The 18,380-nt window shown below is 45.6% G+C and overlaps 1 protein-coding gene across 1 annotated transcript in view; it reads right to left on the bottom strand.

The window, feature by feature from the left end:
* The window catches only part of MORC1 (MORC family CW-type zinc finger 1), a 101,219-nt gene that overhangs the window by 17,885 nt on the left and 64,954 nt on the right, over nt 1–18,380 (bottom strand). Inside the window, exons 18-20 of the mRNA XM_084843353.1 lie at nt 8,056–8,124; nt 6,546–6,782; nt 5,127–5,222 (exon numbers count right to left, since the gene is read on the bottom strand). Of these exons, the coding sequence (XP_084699479.1) occupies nt 5,127–5,222; nt 6,546–6,782; nt 8,056–8,124 (402 nt within the window). The remainder of the gene's footprint in view (nt 1–5,126; nt 5,223–6,545; nt 6,783–8,055; nt 8,125–18,380) is intronic.

An 18,380-nucleotide genomic window follows, 5' to 3' on the forward strand; every position in this document is an offset into this window, starting at 1 on the left:
AATACCACTGTGATAACCACCGTGATTACGTAGCCTATCACGGCTAGATTTTCAAAAATCACGGCTGACTTTGGGGGGAAAAAAAAGCGCGTACGCAAATGGCGGCGCCCACGGGCGCCGCCATTTGCGTTCCTTATTTGGGCACATGTAGTCTACGTAAACATTTACGTAGACTACGGCGAAAATAAGGGCAACTCAGCGTTGCCCTTATTTTCGCTGTAGTCTACGTAAATGTTTACGTAGACTACACGTGCCCAAATAAGGAGCGCAAATGGCGGCGCCCGTGGGCGCCGCCATTTGCATACGCGCTTCCCCCCCCAAAGTCAGCCGTGATAGGCTACGTAAGGATTTACGTAGCCTATCACGGCTGACTGCAGGGACGCAAACGGCAGCGGCTACGGCCGCCGCCGTTTGCGTCCTAGCAGGAGACGAGATTCGCGGCTGGAGGGACGGGGCGCTCCCCCCCAGCCAGAATTTTGGCGGGGAGGGATGGGGCGCCTCCCCCCCGGCCAGAATTTCAACGGGGAGGGATGGGGCGCCTCCCCCCCAGCCAGAATTTCGGGGGGAGAAACGGAGCGCCTCCCCCCCACCGCGAAGCAAGCTTCGGGATCAGGTAAGTGACTTTCGTTCATCCCTAACTCTGCCTGGCATCCCTTAGGTCACAGACCTCAAGCTCCTCCTCCTCCTCCTGCTCATTGCTTCTCACAGAGGGGGTAAGGATGAGGTTTCATGCCCGGCCATCTGGGAGCTGGTAACCTGAGAAACACGCCTATCTGTATCTGAACTGGCCTGTGAAAAAACCTCCCCCAGTTCTGGCTGCTCCTCTTCTGACTCTGAGCTGCTAGCTATCTCCCTGCGCTCAGAATCAATCCTGACACAGGGCTTTACGGCCACAAGTGGTGTCCAATAGGCTATGTATGTCTGTATGTTTCCTCGCAATAGGCTAGTGTATCATGGGAAAAAATACAGACGTAGATAGCATATCGGATGCCACTGGCATCTGTATTTTTCCCAGTGATAGGCTAATGGCAGCCACCATTAGTGTATCGCCTTGTATAGGGAGCCGGAGAGCCGCTCCGCACAAAATCCTCCAGAGCTGGAGGTAAGTGGTGCCGTTCTGCTGCGGAATCTGGAGGTTGGATTCTTTGGAATCTGGCCTCATTTGAGTCCGTGGCGGAATTCTCTGCCATCCCTAGCCTTAGGAGGGGCATTTCAACCTTTTGAAATGGGGGAAAAAAACTACACAAAAGCCAGGACACCACCAAAGTATCAGCAGTTGGGGAAAAGGGGTGGACCCAGGGGAGGGTGTGTGGCCATCTGGGGAACCCTGGAGAGTAGATTGGGACCCCAGGTGGGCTGGGTTTGGCCCACAGGCCTGAGGCTCAACTAGGGATGGGTGAACCACCCCGTGCCTGCCCTGTGCGCTGCTTGCCAGACTCCCACCACTTACCCGTCCCTGCTTGGCTCCGTTTGAGCCGGTGGGTGATCCATGGGTGCCTGGCGAGCGGCCATCCGACTCCTCAGTGAGCCAGCATTTTGCATAAAAATGATGGCTTGTTGTTTTACGTAAAAGATGTTTTACATAAATGGTAGCTGTAAAATGTCCATTTACGCAATATTATATGAATGGTGGGTAAATGACAGCAGTCCGCAGACTTGAGTCCAGGAGGCTGAGTAGGGGGGATTCTGCCAGACTCCACCTCTCTCTCGGACTCCTGCAACACCCCTAGGTTCAACACCCCTGGTTTAGCATGACAATGGCCTCTGTCTCTGCCTAAACTGCTCATTTTATTTCTCTCTCATAGGGAACAAAATATTTTGCACATCACTGCATTCCTGCAATTCACACACTTTAAAGAAATCCTTGTTGTGGTATCAAATACATTCTCCCTAGCTAATTTCCCTCTCTGTTTGTACCTCTCCCCCCACCAACTGACTTTCAGGATCTTCTCTTGGGATACATCGTCAGTTGCTAGGGGAATTGCAGCTTGCCCAGGAATTGTGTTTCCCTCTACAAGGCTGGGAAAGAAATGCTTGCTGTGTCACTGTGTTATGTGCATATTTTTTGCAAGGTTCTTTTGTATTCCTTGACCTTCAAAGTCATTAATAAATATGCTGAAGAGGGTTTGCCCACAAGGGGTGCCTTTTGACACCTCCTCCTAATTTAATAATGATCAATTAATAATTATCCTTGTAGGGGGAGTTCTTCACTCAAATATCATGGAAGACTTCCTGGAAAACATTATGTTCAGAAAAGCAGAAAAGATTTTCTATCACATTTCAGATTGTCTCTTTGGGGACCCCAGCAAAACTGATTTGAATCTCTTCTTATTTCCCCTTATATGGCCCTTAGTGGCCTAAATTAATCTTAAGTGATTCTAAGATGTTTGTTTTGCATTATTTTCGGGAAGCCATTTCATCTACTTTCTGATTTTTCTCATTATGCTACCTGTTATCACCTCAGTTTCCCAGCGTAATTGTAAAACGCAAGATCTGACATGTGTTAAGTGTAATCTCACTCTCTGCCATTTTGTTTTGCTTTAGACAGACCACCTGCTATTTACAGTAAGTGGCAGGAAAATAATTAACTCAGAACAGTGAACTCTTAAATATCTGCTAATTACACCTGCATAATATAATTTATGGACTGCTTTTTCTTCATTAGAAGCAGAGTATATTTTCAGACAACGAAACAGCCGAGCAGATGAGCCACAAGTAATTAAGGCAAGGAATATTTCAAAGCAGAGATTTAGAGTGCTGAAAGCAGCCAGCTGAGTATTAGGGACTTAAAGTAATTTAATCCCCATTGATGCTACATTTTCTGCAATGAAAATTGCTTTTGGTGCCAGGGTATTGTGCATTTTCTCTGATTTTTTTTTATTCCTCCCAACTGTACAAGACATACTTTTTAGAAGCAGGTATAACCAAGAGGGTGTGTGTGTGTGTGTGTTTCAATACATATTTGGTCCAAACTATATTCAGTGATAAAAACCTGCCAGCTTAAGGCCAGTGTTAAGTCTATCCCATCGTGGCTCAAGCTCTACAAAGCCAGGAAACTAGAAGCTAAGGCTCATGCCTTAATAGATGCGCCCGTAATCAGTAACGATGTTGTGCAACGTCACAAGCTGTGCTTGTTTACAACTTACCCTCCATGCACCCACACTTTTCCTTAGTCTTTGAGGCCCAAATCCAGATTGGGGGGGGGGGTGGAGTGCCAGAGACCAGCAGAGATGCCCCACATTGTCCTGATCCTGTATTGCTTTATGAAATATCTGAACCTTACTGTATTGCTAGAGGAATTCTCCTGTGAGTTGACCCATGCCTTTTCGTTGCTTGTTAGCAAGCACAATTTGTGACACTGCATAACATAATCATTGAACATGGGGGACCGTCTGGAAAGGCATCAGCCTTAACTTCCAATATCCTGACTTTGTGGAGCTTGTGCCAACATGGGAGAGCCTTAACTCTGGTCTTAAACTGGCAGGTTGTTTTTAGCACTGGATTTCCCTGGTTTTTAAAAAGCAAATTTGTTATTACAGTGTTCTGAAAAGAAAACACACACACATACAAATTAAAAAACAAATATAAACAAATGAGTAGATGTGTACAAATGAATAGATAAGTCTTTGTATGTTCAGAATAGCTAGCTTCTAAGTAAGCCTGCACAGGATTCTAGCATAGCTTTTTTCTTTTCCTCTCTATCCCCTCTTCATCAGTGATCTGTCAATCAGCGAGTGTGATTTCTTCTGCCTTCAAAATTACATCAGTTGACAAAATTACCTCACTCCTGCTACCCTCCACCAGTCTGTCAGAATCCTGACAGGAACACTGGACTTCCTCTCAGAACACTGGAGTACTGACAGCATTCTCACTTTAGCGTGAAAATGAGCATGCCCACCATCACTTTGCCAGTAATTGCTTCCATAGGCTTTCATGGGGAAGAAAAATCTTGAGAACTTTTAAAGCGCTGTTCAGAATTATACACCAATGGAAGGCACATCTCCTCGACAAGTCTGCATAAAGTCCATCAGTAGTTTCCTCCAGAATTTGAAAGAAATCTATGATATGCAAACTGCAACTTGGGGTAAAAAGTACAAATCTGTTAATTTTGCAGCACTTTCTAACTTGCTGTATCTATGGCAATTTGTACCATATCATTTTGAAATTTTGTACAATTGTAGAATCCATCAGATAGATTAAGGATGCCAAGTTTCAGGTAGGGATATTGAGGGCGCCTGACTGGATCCGTGAGTCCATTGCCCCCCCCCCCCCCGCAACCCCCAGACTGCACCCGCCGAGACTTTGTCTTTGCTCACCCCCTCCCGGACTCACCACAATTGGTCCAGTGAGCGCCCTCCATTTCCCCACCTTTGCTGTCTGCGCAGAAAGTTTTTAAAAATGGTTTAGGGCCAGGAAAGCTTAATCTACGCAATATTAGAGGTATCAGAAGTATTAGCGGCGGGCAACTCGCCAAGCTTGTGGGCAGCCCAAGCGAGGGTCCGGGGGGGCAAGCGAGGGACACGCTTCCACGGGTGCCCGGAGAACCCGAGCTGGGGTGGGTTCTCACATCGCTAGTTTGAGGTTATTAGCTCAACAGTTGTCATTTTTGTAAGCAGTAGAAATTTGAGGCTTTTGAAGGGGAATTTTGAAGGGGAACCTTCTCTGTGTGTGTGTACAACTCACCTTAACTAAAGGGACACTCCTGTGTCCCTTTAATGACAGTACAGATATATTTGTTTAAACCTGGAACTGCCCCAATCATATTGTGTGTGTGTGTAAGTCTTATTTTACGAGCAACAGGGGAACATGGGGGAGGAGTGTGGAACCCTCTTCCCACCATACAGCCCCCCCCCCACTGCACTTTCCCCCTGGCCAAGCTCAAATGGCAGTGTCAGAGCCAGACTGTGAGATGTAAGCCATTGTAGAAGATGGGTTCAGCACCCTCCCTGCCATGTCCACAACCCCCTTTTGCGTTTATAATCTGACCTCATCCACCCCCTTTCTACATGACTGTATCGGATCTGGGCTTAAATGCATGGAACCTCTTCCATCATGTGTTGCTTGAGCCTTAGGATCTTGCTACTGACAGGCTGTTTTGTACAAGAACATAACAAATGGGCTCTTACACAGATGGTTTCTGTCTGCTTATCTCTTTCAGTTTTGATGATCTCAAGCTCTTCCTGATGTAGCTGCTGCTGGTCTTGTATTTCAAAAGGTAGCACCTGCAATAGAATTTGAATAATTACAGTAATTAATTATAGTTCGACAATGACAATGTAAGTATTTGGCACATACGTAAATCAAATGGAAGGAATGCCTTCTTCAAGATAGCTAATCTAAACACTGTTGCAGCCCCATTATTGACAACAATTCTGACAAGGTGTATTGCCTATTGTCACAGAAGCTAGGTAGCTGCATGGCTGCAATGTCAGAGCGTGGAATGAGACCACTGATGGAGAATCACGCAGCCTGCACAGAACAACAAGAGTCACAGGTATCTTCAAATCAAGAACAAGGAAAACCAACATTCAGCTTTTTATGTCCTGTCCCACTGGTATCAGTGGAGCGTTAAGCACAATTTAAGATATCTCTGAAATCCATGGAACTTCAAAATGCTCAACTTTGTCCGGATCATGTCCCAAGTTTCTGGCACATGTGACTGTAAAAACAAGAATAAAAAAAAAAAATACAAAGCACGTAGGCAGTGTTTGCTAAATATTTAGCGGGGGGGGGGAAGGATTGATTGCACTAATTCAAAAATAAGGGCTAATTGATACATGCAGACACATTACCTCATTTCTCTATACTTGATGACTGGATGTGGAATGTGTGAGCCGAGTCCACTGAAAAAGCATGGTGTCAGAAGGGGAGTTCTAGCTGCAGCGTTGAAATATGTGATGCCCATTCATACAAGTGATCACTGGATGATCACAGTCATCAAGGTACAATCATGCATGTGTCAGCCAGCCCAAGACATCCTTAATCAGCACACCTAACAAACACTTCTTCCCCATAACTTGCATCCCCTTTTCTCTGAACTTACAGGCCTTTCCTCTACTCCAGGGGTGGGCAGACTTCAGGCTTGCGGGATCTATTTTGTTTTTTACTAGAATGCTGATGTCTACCAGCCAGAGCCAGATGCAAAATGGTGGCTCGGGGACAGACTCTAATACCTACTGGCACTCCAAACACCAGACATTACTGCATACACACACACACACACACACACACACACGCAAATCTACTTGTGAGTCATTCCAGATCATGGATTCTAACAACTCTTTAAAATTAGCCAGCAGAGCTGAACAAAGACTTGGTCAAAAGCAACCAATTAGTACCCCAATTTTACAGAAGAGGAACACTGAGGCTGAGAGATAATCCACTGTCACCTTGTCTGGGTGTGTCTGCTACTTTATGCAACACATTTACTAGAATAAAATGTTGTGCTCAAAAAGTGGCACGTGAATTAGAGTAAGAACAATAAAGTACACCAAATACTGTACACCCTATGGATTGCTTTCAACACATTCTGCAATATACTGTACCATTGGCATGTTGTGATATTTCCTATCCTCAGGCACAGAAAAGAAATCTTGTTCCTCCTGACAAGGATGCTGTAACCTCCGAGAGCGAGTCTTTTGCTTTGTAGGGGACTGCTTTTGATGGCTGTAGTGTTGGATACATCCTTTATTTGTTCTGTTCTTAATCAAACGTCTGCAGGCAGGAGATGGCTCTTTATGAAAAGTTTTCCGCTGGCACACCATCTTCCTGACATTTTCATTCTTTTTCGGAAAGAGGAAAAACTGACATCACTTTTTTTAGCTTGGGTAGAATTGTTCCATTGGGGAAAAATATATCTGCCTGATGGTTTAATTCAGGAGTGAATATAAACTATGATTTGCTCAAGGGCATTGATGTTCCTAGAAGTACTTTTAAAATTCACAGCTTGCCAAATTATTTATTTTGCTGAGTAGTCTTTTAGGGCAGTACCTATCTGATGAGCACTTTTTGCTCTGCAAGGGTGGAACAACAGAGCATGGACCTTAAGATTCTGTTCTTGGTATAGGGTACAGTGAAACAGTAGCCATGTTTGGATGGAACAATAAGCCAGGATCCTGGAGAATCCTGGCCTATCGTGAATGAACTGGTTGTTGATGCCTGCAGCCCATTTGCTTCTTCTTTGCTTTTCACTGCTAACACAATGGCTAAACTAACCAGAAATCAGAAGCTTAGCATGTTGTCCAAACTCTGGGGATTCCAGCTTGTTGCTCCCTTTTCAAACCAGGATTGCAAACCAGGCTTTGTTCTTGGTTTTTGTACTTATGCAAACCTTAAACTTATGCAAAACCTCGAATCTGCTGATACTTCCCTCTTGTGTGTGGGCGATGCAGTTTTGCCTACATAATGAACAGCACTCTTCCCCTGAAGCTCACAGACAGAGGGATTGATGTTATGATATAATGTTCCCCGAATAAAAAAGCAGTAGTCACTGTGTCCTGGTGGTTTCCCCTGCCAAGGTAGTTCGCATAGATACAAATGAATGTGCCCTGTTGTACGGCTAAATGTTTTCTAAGAGATGTTTTCATAGAGGATGCTCCCCAGTTGAAATACTGTGTAGCCATGTTGAGCATTCTCTACTGAAGGGACAGTTATCTTTCTATTCCAACAGCATGTTTTGTAATTATCTCCATTTTCCCCACTCCTGAAATGTTTGGCTGAGTAATACTGACATACTGATATGTATCAAGCTGCCTAGATCTTGAGTAATGATCTATTCTGTACACTGAAATGCTTTGGGTTTTGCACTTCCTAAAAGCACATTTCAGCCTTTCCCAATCTGGTATCCTCCAGATGTATTGGAACACAACTCCCATCTTCTCCAGCCAGCATAGATCATGCTGGCTGAGGATGATTGAATCTGTAGTCCAACACAATGGTAAAATGAATGGTTTACAGCTCAATCCTAGCCATGACTATTCAGAAGCAAGTTCCGCTGATTTTAGTGGTACTTATTCCCAAGAAAGTATGCATAAGAATGCAGTCCAAGTTACTCACATGCTTTGCAGAGGTTCTGCTGCCAACTGCATGTGGGACAACTGTATGTGGCTGTATCAAGGAAAGTTTCTGTAAGAAAAAAAGGAGTCTCAAAAGCAGACGTTTGTATCTGTTCATTATTATAAATGGAAGCTGTGATCCTGTAAATCAGGCTTGGGCAACATTTGGCCCTCCAGATGTTTTGTCCTACAACTCCCATCAACTCTCTCCATTGGCTGTGTTGACTAGGGCTGATGGGAGTTGTGTAGGCCAAAACATCTGGAGGGCCTCAAATTGCCCACCCATGTTTTTTAAGCAAACTAGACTAGGGTCTCCATGCCAAAATCTCTCAAAAACGTTCCTGATAAAATTTCTGAGAATTTCCTTTTTGGGTTCTCCTGGAACAGTTGGAGAAGTTCAGCCAGTGGAGGCTGGTGGGTCTGTTTGTGGTGGGACTATAAATCCATTCTGGGTTTCAGCCAGAACTCTAAAGGAGGTATCCAAGGTGCTGACAGGATCAGTACCTTGAATTCCTCCTTTAGAGTTCTGGATGGTTCTGAAACCCAGAATGGATTCACAGTCCCACCAAAATCGGAGCCACCAGCCTCCACTGAGTTCAGCTCCCTCCCTGGAGAATACTTGGCAACCCACCCATCCCATTTCACCTGCCGATGGGGTGGAGAATTTGAGATGAAACTGTGGCTTTTACAATTTCCATACCTTCTTTCTCTCCTAGCTTATTGCTTCCTTCATCCACCAGTATGAACAACATAGTTTAATTCAGTATTAACTGAGCTGATTATTTCTCAGAACATAATTTTCTAAGAAATGGTCTGAGAATCCCCCCACCACACAAAGTGTTTGGAGAATTCCACCTCTGCATAGAATATCTGGTAAACGTGCTGCTCCAATTTTGCCACATGCAAGTACAGTGGAGAATTTCAGAGGACATTTTTTGCTCAGCCCTTAATTACTTATACAGAAGGCACATGTATAATGTGTAGAAATTAATGTATTGTTCATGTGTGGATAGGCCATTGCATGTGCCAGTCATATACATGGGGTTTTCCAGGGCATATGAATGACTTTTATACACCAGGGGTGTACAGAACTCACCTTTCTGAGTCTGCTGGGGGGTCCGTGGGGGGGGGGAGGCTATCCGTTCCTCCCCCCGGAATCCTCCCTGGCTGGCTCCGCGGTGAGTCCGAGCAGCCACTGGCTGGGTCCGTCCGCTGCCGGACTGCCAGTCTTCAGACACAAATGGCATCTGGCGTAGCAGACGCCATTTGCATCCCTGCCTTTTGCCGTGATAGGCTATGTAAAGATTTACGTAGCCTATCATGGAAAAGAGCAGGGATTACATAGGGATGTACGAAAGTGACTTACCTTTAACGAAATTTGATTCGAGGTGGGTGGGAGGCGCTCCGTCCTTGCCCTCCGAAATTCTGGCGGGGGGGAGGCACTCCATCCCTCCCCCCCGAAATTCTGGCGGGGGGGAGGCGCTCCATCCCTCCCCCCCAAATTCTGGTGGTGGGGAGGCGCTCCATCCCTCCCCCCCCGAAATTCTGGCCAGGGGGGAGGCGCTCCATCCCTCTCCCCTCGAATCCTGGCCGGCCAGGTGCGCAAATGGTGGCGGCCGTAGCCGCCGCCGTTTGTGTCCCTGCAGTCAGCCGTGATAGGCTACATAAATGTTTACGTAGCCTATCACGGCTGATTAAAAAGGAAAAAAACCCGCACGTATGCAAATGGCGGCGCCCATGGGCGCCACCATTTGTGTTCCTCATTTTGACACATCTTAGCCTGCGTAAACTTTTATGTACACTACGGTGAAAATAAGGGGAACGCAAATAGCGTAGCGTCTACGCTATTTGCGTTCCCCTTATTTTCGCCGTCTTAGTCTACACACTTCGCCGTGTGTGTTTTTTCCTTTAAATCAGCCGTGATAGGCTATGTAAACATTTACGTAGCCTATCATGGTATTTTTTAAAAATCTAGCCGTAATAGGCTACGTAAATCTTTACATACCCTTTCACTTTTTTTTTTTTACTGGAAATGGCGGCGGTGGCAGCCGGTCGGAAGACCGGCTGCCACAGCCGCCGCCGCCGCACTGCTGCCGCCACCGCCGCAGCCAGGAGGATTCGCCCAAGGTAAGTCCCGTCCCGGGGGGGGCGGGGGGGGTGGCAGACCGTTTTGCCACCAATTTCGGGGGGCCGAATGCGCTGGCATTCGGCCTCCCCGAGATTCGTGGTGAAATTCTCTGACATCCCTAGGGATTAGGGATGTACAAAAGTGACTTACCTTTCCGCGGATTATGTTGATGGTGGGGGGGAGGCATTCTGTCCCTACCCCTGGAATCCTGGCCGGGGGGGGAGGTGCTCCGTTCCTCCTCCCCGGAATCCTGGCCGGCCGACTGTGCTCTGCCACGATTCTGCGGAGCCGCTGGCCGGCTCCGCCAGCAGCCGGACATCCGGCTGCTGGCTAGCAGGGACAAAAATGGCGGCGGCCGTAGCTGCCGCCGTTTGCGTCCCTGCAGTCAGCTGTGATAGGCTACGTAAATGTTTACGTAGCCTATCATGGCTGATTTAAAAACAAAACAAAAAAACACACGTACACAAATGGCGGCAGCCATGGCCGCCGCCATTTGTGTTCTTTATTTTGGCATGTCTTAGTCTACGTAAACTTTTACGTAGACTAAGATGGCGAAAATAAGGGAAACGCAAATAGCGTAGCATCTACGCTATTTGCATTCCACTTATTTCCACTGTCTTAGTCTACGTAAATGACTAAGACATGCCAAAATAAGACTAAGACATGCCAAAATAAGAAATGCAAATGGCAGCGGCCATTTGCATATGCATTTTTTTTTAAGTCATCCGTGATAGGCTACGTAAACATTTACGTAGCCTATCACAGTGTTTTTTTAAAATCTAGCCATGATTGTCTACGTAAATCTTTACGTAGCCTGTCACTTTTTTTTTTTTTAACCTGGAAATGGTGGCGGTGGCAGCCGGTCAAAAGACCGGCTGCCGCAGCCGCCGCCGGCAAACCGCCACCAGAGCTGCTGCCGGAGCCGCAGCCGCTAGGAAGATCCACCCAAGGTAAGTCTCGTCCCAGGGGGGTGGGGGGGTGGGCCGTTCCGCCACCGATTTCGGGGCGCTGAATGCGCTGGCATTCGGCCTCCCCGAGATCTGTGGCGGAACTTTCGTACATCCCTAGCAGGGATGCAAATGGTGTAGTGGATGCTATTTGCGTCCCTGCTCTTTGCCGTGATAGGCTAAATCTTTACATAGCCTATCACGGCAAAAGGCAGGGACACAAATGGCGTCCGCTACGCCGGATGCCATTTGTGCCCGAAGACAGGCAGCAGTGGATGGGACAGGGAGCAGCAGATGGCAGCGGACGGATGGCGGCGGGTAGGATCCGGCCAGCGCGGATTTCTCCGGGTGGCGGAGGTGAGTCTTCCGTTCCGCCCCAGACTCCGGGGGGCGGATTCTTAGAATCCAGCCTCATTGGAGTCCGTGGCGGAATTTTCCTCCATCCCTATTACACACAGCACAAGAAAATACCCATGATATGAAATTTGTAGCCATGTTGGTCTATTGCAGGAGAAACAACAAAGAGTACCCTGGCACCTTAAAGACTCACACATTTATTCTGACATACACTTTTGTGGACTACAGCCCACTTCATCAGCTGAAATAAGAGCTGGAGAAGAGCTACTGCACACTTGTTTACTATTGCAGCCATTGTACTTGGCCTGTTCTGTGTAGAAAAACCACACTAGTGGTTGCAATGTATAGAAAAACCAGACTATTGGTTGCAATGTATAGAAAAGCCACACTATTGGTTGCAATGTATAGAAAAACCACATTAGTGGTTGCAATGTATAGAAAAACCACACTAGTGGTTGCAATGTATAGAATTTATTTTCTTTCATCTAAGAAAGGCAGATCATGCACATTCAAATGAGACCCTGTTTGAAGTTGATTATATTGCTTAGATGTGCATAAAAATCAAACGACTGTGATAGGCTGTTGGGAGTGAGAAAGAATGGTTGATCAGCATTATGGGCATTAGATAATCTTCAATTATGAACATTATGCAACATAGAAGAGCCAGTGTGGTGTAGTGGTTAGGGCGTCAGGCTAAGAATGTGGAGACAGAGGTTCAAATCTCAAGCAGGACATGAATCTCACCATAATCTTGCACCAGTCACCATCACTCAGCCTAACTTATTTCATAAGATAAAATGGCTGGGGGTGAGGGGGGACACTTTGTCTGTTGTTCCTTGGAGGAATAATATAATATAATATAATATAATAAATATAATATTGCAATGTGCTATATGTGGGGCTACCCCTGAAGAGTGTCTGGAATAGGGATGTACGAAAGTTCCGCCACGGATCTCGGGGATGCCGAATGCCAGCGCATTCGGCCCCCCGAAATCGGTGGCGGAACGCCCCCCCGCCAACCCCGGGATGGGACTTACCTTGGGCAGATCTTCCTGGTGGCGGTGGCTCTGGTGGCGGCTCCGGTTCGGCAGCGGTTCGGCGGCGGCCGGTCTTCCGACCGGCCGCCGCCATTTCCAGGTTAAAAAACAAAACAAAACAAAGAAATGTGATAGGCTACGTAAAGATTTACGTAGCCTATCACGGCTAGATTTAAAAAAAACACCGTGATAGGCTACGTAAATGTTTATGTAGCCTATCACGGCTGACTTAAACCCCCCCCCAAACCCCCGCACGTACGCTATGCTATTTGCGTTCCCTTATTTTTGCCGTCTTAGTCTACATAAATGTTTACGTAGACTAAGACGTGCCAAAATAAAGAACGCAAATGACGGCGGCCATGGCCGCCGCCATTTGTGTACGCGCATTTTTTTTTTTTTTAAATCAGCCATGATAGGCTATGTAAACATTTATGTAGCCTATCATGGCTGACTGCAGGGACGCAAACGGTGGTGGCTACAGGTGCCACCATTTGCGTCCCTGCTAGCCAGCGGCCGGATGTCCGGCTGCTGGCAGAGCTGGCCAGCGGCTCCGCAGAATCGCTGCGGAGCGGAGCTGGCCGTCCAGGATTCCGGGGGGGAGGAACGGAGTGCCTTCCCCCCCGGCCAGGATTCCGGGGGGAGGGACGGAACGCCTCCCCCCCAACATCAACATAATCCGCGGAAAGGTAAGTCACTTTCGTAAATCCCTAGTCTGGAAGCTTCAATTCGTACAAAATTCAGAAGCTAGGCTAATAACTGGTGCACAGTATTGGTATCACATTATACCTATCCTGAAAGACCTGCACTGGTTGCCATTTGCTTTCTGGGCTCAATTCAAGGTATTCGTATTAACCTTAAAGACCTAATACGGATGTCGGACAAATCCGTTTGTGGGGTAGAGTTCGATGGGTCTTCCTAGGCTCAGCCCTCCGGTCTTCATTTCAGTTCCAGGAAATTTGAGCATCTTTGGAAGGTACAGAAATCTGTGAAAATTTCTCAGCAATATGCACAAATTATGGCCGAATTTGTGCAAATTGCCCAGAAATTTGCACAAATTGCAGAACCTTCCCCCAAAATGCACCAGTAAGTTTCCAGAGTTCAGGGAACAACCCACAGCTTTGGCTCGCAGATCCAGAGCAAGTTGCACATGCTGCAGAATTCTGTTGAGCAACCCCCCTGCCCCCGATTTCCCAGTGACAGACATCCCTAGCCCTAAATTACATAGGATCTAGCTAAGGTACAGACTGTCTTGCTATAAAACTGCCTGAGTAACTGTTAAGATCTGCAGGAGAGGCCTTTTTCAGGGCACCATTACCTGTGGAGTCCCGTTTGTCGGGCATGCGTGAAAGGGCTTTCTACCGTGTTGCCCCCAAATTATGGAATGTGCTCCCTCAAATATTCCAACTAGTTTCCACTTTCTTGGCCTTTAGAAAGGATATAAAGATGTATCTTTTCAGCTTAGCCTTTTAAAGTGTGTAGTTTTTCATGTGTTTACTGTTTTTAATGTTCTTGTTTTTATTATTGCAGGGTTTTATTGTTTTAAACAGTTTTGATGGCTTTTTAGCAGATAAGTTGGCATATAAATGTTAATAATAATTACAGAATATAATATAACAATGTGCATACTGCATCTAGGGACCATGTTAAAAGGCTATATGTAATATATGAACCTGGAATATCCATTGAGGCCTAATTCACACATTATTTTTTTAATGTCGTAAATTCAGCACAAAAGTGATTTTAGCATGTCAATTTCATATTGTGATTATGTTGTCTGAATGAACACTCATAGAATCATAGAATAGTAGGGTTGGAAGGGGCCTACAAGGCCATTGAGTCCAACCCCCCGCTAAATGCAGGAATCCAGGTCAGAGCATCCCTGACATATGGCTGTCCAGCCTCGTCTTGAATCCTCCAGTGTGGGAGAGCCCACCACCTCCCTTTGGTTCCATTGTCGTATTGCTCTAACAGTCAGCAAGTTTTTCCTGATGTTCAGCCAGAATCTGGCTTCCTGTCACTTGAGCCCATTACTCCATGGCCTGGACTCTGGGATGATCGAGAAGAGATCCTGGCCTTCCTCTCTGTGACAACCTGTCAAGTACTTGAAGAGCGCTATCATATCTCCTCTCAGTCTTCTCTTGTCAAGGCTAAACATGCCCAGTTCCTTCAGTCTCTCTTCATAGGGCTTTGTTTCCAGTCCCCTGATCATCTTTGTTGCCCTCTCCTCTATACCTTTCCAGTTTGTCTGCATCCTTCTTAAAATGTGGTGCCCAGAACTGGACACAGTACTCCAGATGAGGCTTAACCAGTGCTAAGTAGAGGGGAACTAATACATCCAGGGATTTGGAAGCTATGCTTCTATTAATGCAGCCCAAAAGAGCATTTGCCCTTTTTGCAGCCACATCACATTGTTGGCTCATATTCAGCTTGTGATCTACAGCAATTCCAAGATCCTTCTTGCTTGTAGTGTTGTTGAGCCACGCATCCCCCATCTTGAGCCACGTATCTGTGCATTTGGTTTCTTTTTCCTAGGTGCAGAACTTGGCATTTATCCCTATTAAATCTCATTCTGTTGTTTTCTGCCCAGCGCTCCAGTCTATCAAGATCACTTTGAATTTTGTTTCTGTCTTCCAAGGTATTAGCTATCCTGCCCAATTTTGTGTGATCTGTAAATTTGATCAGCATACTCTGCACCTCCTCCTCCTCCAAGTCATTAATAAAAATGTTGAAGAGCACTGGGCCCAGGACTGAGCCCTGCGGTACTCTGCTCGTTACCTCTCCCCAGCTTGAGAAAATCCCATTGATAAGCACTCAATGTGGAAAGAGCTGGCATTTTCTGTATCAGAGCCAACACCAGGTTGTTTATGTTGATCATTGCCAGCCCAAATGGCAGCTCAGGACCCAACAGGGTCAATGAGGACAGTTCAGTATATACACCTCTCACATCCTGTGGTAGTTGGTAACTCCTCTTTCACTTCCTTCCCCCACCCACCCCCAGTTAGCATTTCAGAGAACATTGGTTTTACATGGAGATGTTCTCCCAAGATAATGCAATATAATGCCCAAGATCAGAAGAGCTAGTTTAGGAGTGTGTCAGACTTTAAATGAAATTTATTTGGGGTGAATGAATGGTCAAAAGCACTGAGTAAAATTCAACCTTAATAAAATTCTGGGGATGGAGAAAGAGGGAAATAATCCCACTGTAGAGGACAGTTCTCAAAGAAAAATTTGGGCTAACTTTTGTTTTAAAAATTCCATTACTATTTTGAAAACTAAAGTCATTTTTGAAAATCCCTTTACTATTTATATGAACAATGAAAATACATTTGTTTGCTTGAATAAGTGAACAAACACACTTCTAAACAAAGAACAAACATCTCATCCCTCCTCCCCAGGCACAGGAGTCCTGTGGAGTTTATTCACTGTCCCAAAGTTTGAAAAACGGACTGAAACGGACTGAAAATGTCCATTTCTCCCTTGCAATTGTCACTTTTCCCCCTACCAAAAGTGCAATCCTTTCTTTGAAATTGTCATCACAAATGAAAGTAGTTGATTGTAATGTGTGCAGGCTATCTGCACAGTTTGAAAGGTATTCAGTGCAGATTCAAATAGGAGAAGAAGCACTTAAATCCTTAAAGAGTTCCAGCAGACCAGTTATTGCTGCCAAGATAATGACAAATATAGCATAGTTAAAAGCTTTTATTAAGGAACTGCATTGAACTTGAAAGCATGCGAAGCCCGAGAGCTTCTGGGACCAAAAGAATGGACCTTCACTGTGTTTTTTCAAAGTGGGACGAGATGCATTATCTTTGGGTTTTCTTAGATTAACGTGTGAACAAAGATGCAATTTGTTCACAATCAAATGTAGAATCATACCACAAGGTTCAGCAGAATGCACATGCAATTTATATATTTATACAGACTTTTTTAATACAGTAGTCGTACATACACGAACCTTTAAAACTGCCAATGATCAATCTGCTGGAACCCTGCTTCACTAACCTGAATGCTTTATCTACACACACAAATGCCAAATGTCAACCACTCACACACGTTTTGTGCTACTAAACAATATTGGTACAGACAAAAGCTTTATTTAACACGAAAGAATGTTGCTAATGTGTATGCAGCTGAATAGCAGAACCGGCCCTAGCATTAGACAGAGTGAGGTGGCTGCCTTTGGCAGCTGATTTGGGGTGTCATGAAAAGGTAGCAAGTTGTTAGCTATTTAAATTATTCTTCTATGTTTTTGCTTTTAGGAAGTGGTGTTTGTGGGATTTCTGCCTCAAGTGCCAAAAGAAATTCGCCAGCGTGGGGTACTATGCAACTGTAGGGAGGGGTGGTGCCATTTGCTATTCTGCACCAGACAGCAAAATGTCTTGGCCTGGTGAAAGGTTTTTGAGATTGATTTTGAAAAATAAAAGAAACCCTCCTCCCTCCTCTACAATTATACAGTTGATGGTACAAGATATGCAACAATATACCTCTATTTTCCAGGTTCCCTGTCCCTATCCTTCCCTTCACATCCTCCTGATGTGTGTTAAGTTCTGTGTCTTACATATTAAACCATGTATAGTTATCACTTAAGCTTTACTCATTTTATTCAGTAGGTGTAGCGGGCTTATGCCAAATTAACCCACCAGGTCAAATATGGCTCACCACCTATATACTGTGTCTTGCCAGGTGCATGACAACCAGGTGCAGTCTTAAGCAGGGGAAAAAAAATTAAGCTCCTGCTGAGGTGCTATTCCAGGCTGGTAAGCTGCATTCAACACGGTGGGTCACACATTTTGCAGTCCTGAAGTAAAGCAATGGCAACACTTTCTTCAAGTATGGTGCAAAAGTCTTTGTCACTAGAATGAATTTATTTTTCTAGTCAACAGTGCCAAACTTTTGTTATGCCAGATCTAACATAATTATGGCTAAACAAAATGTCCACCCCCAATTTGCAATTCCATTTGCAGGTGGAGAAACTGGGTATGTGTGTGCTGATATCAGGGGACTGGAAACAAAGCCCTATGAAGAGAGACTGAAAGAACTGGGCATGTTTAGCCTTGAGAAGAGAAGACTGAGGGGAGATATGATAGCACTCTTCAAGTACTTGAAAGATTGTCACAAAGAAGGCCAGGCTCTCTTCTCGATCATCCCAGAGTGCAGGACACAGAATAATGGGCTCAAGTGACAGGAAGCCAGATTCCAGCTGAACATCAGGAGAAACTTCTTGACTGTTAGAGCAATACGACAATGGAACCAGTTACCTAGGGAGGTGGTGGGCTCTCCCATGCTGGAGGCATTCAAGATGAGGCTGGACAGCCATCTGTCAGGGATGCTCTGACTTGGATTCCTGCATTGAGCAGGGGGTTGGACTCGATGGCCTTGTAGGCCCCTTCCAACCCTACTATTCTATGATTCTATGATTTTGGGGGATAGGGCAAAACTCATCATATTTCCCTGCCACCGCCTCTTGTGGTGGTGGTAATAGTGGCAGGGACAGAGTTTTTCTCACAGCCATCAGCTGCCATTCCCCCCTCCTCTAGAATGCCTCTGGAGTGGTGGTACACAGTATTCTTCCAGGGGCATTCTGGGAAGGGGTGGGGGAGAAATGGTGGCTGCTGTCCTCACCACTGATGCTGCCTTATGCCAAATTAAAAATAAATTTTATTTAAAGTTTAAATATAAATACGAGAGGGAGAAAGGAGGAAACTACAATTGCATATAACAGGGGTAACTGCCCCCCATTTGAAGAATTTTGGACCCTCAAAACAAACCCTTACTTTCAGTGTCCGCAAATCACCCCCCATCCCCTGCCCAAGGTCACCAAAAGTTTAAATATTCTGACTTTTGGTCTGGGCCTAAA

This window comes from Heloderma suspectum, chromosome 3 (assembly GCF_057233095.1).
Source record: "Heloderma suspectum isolate Gila_16-S chromosome 3, 16-S_ref, whole genome shotgun sequence".
NCBI lineage: Eukaryota > Metazoa > Chordata > Lepidosauria > Squamata > Helodermatidae > Heloderma > Heloderma suspectum.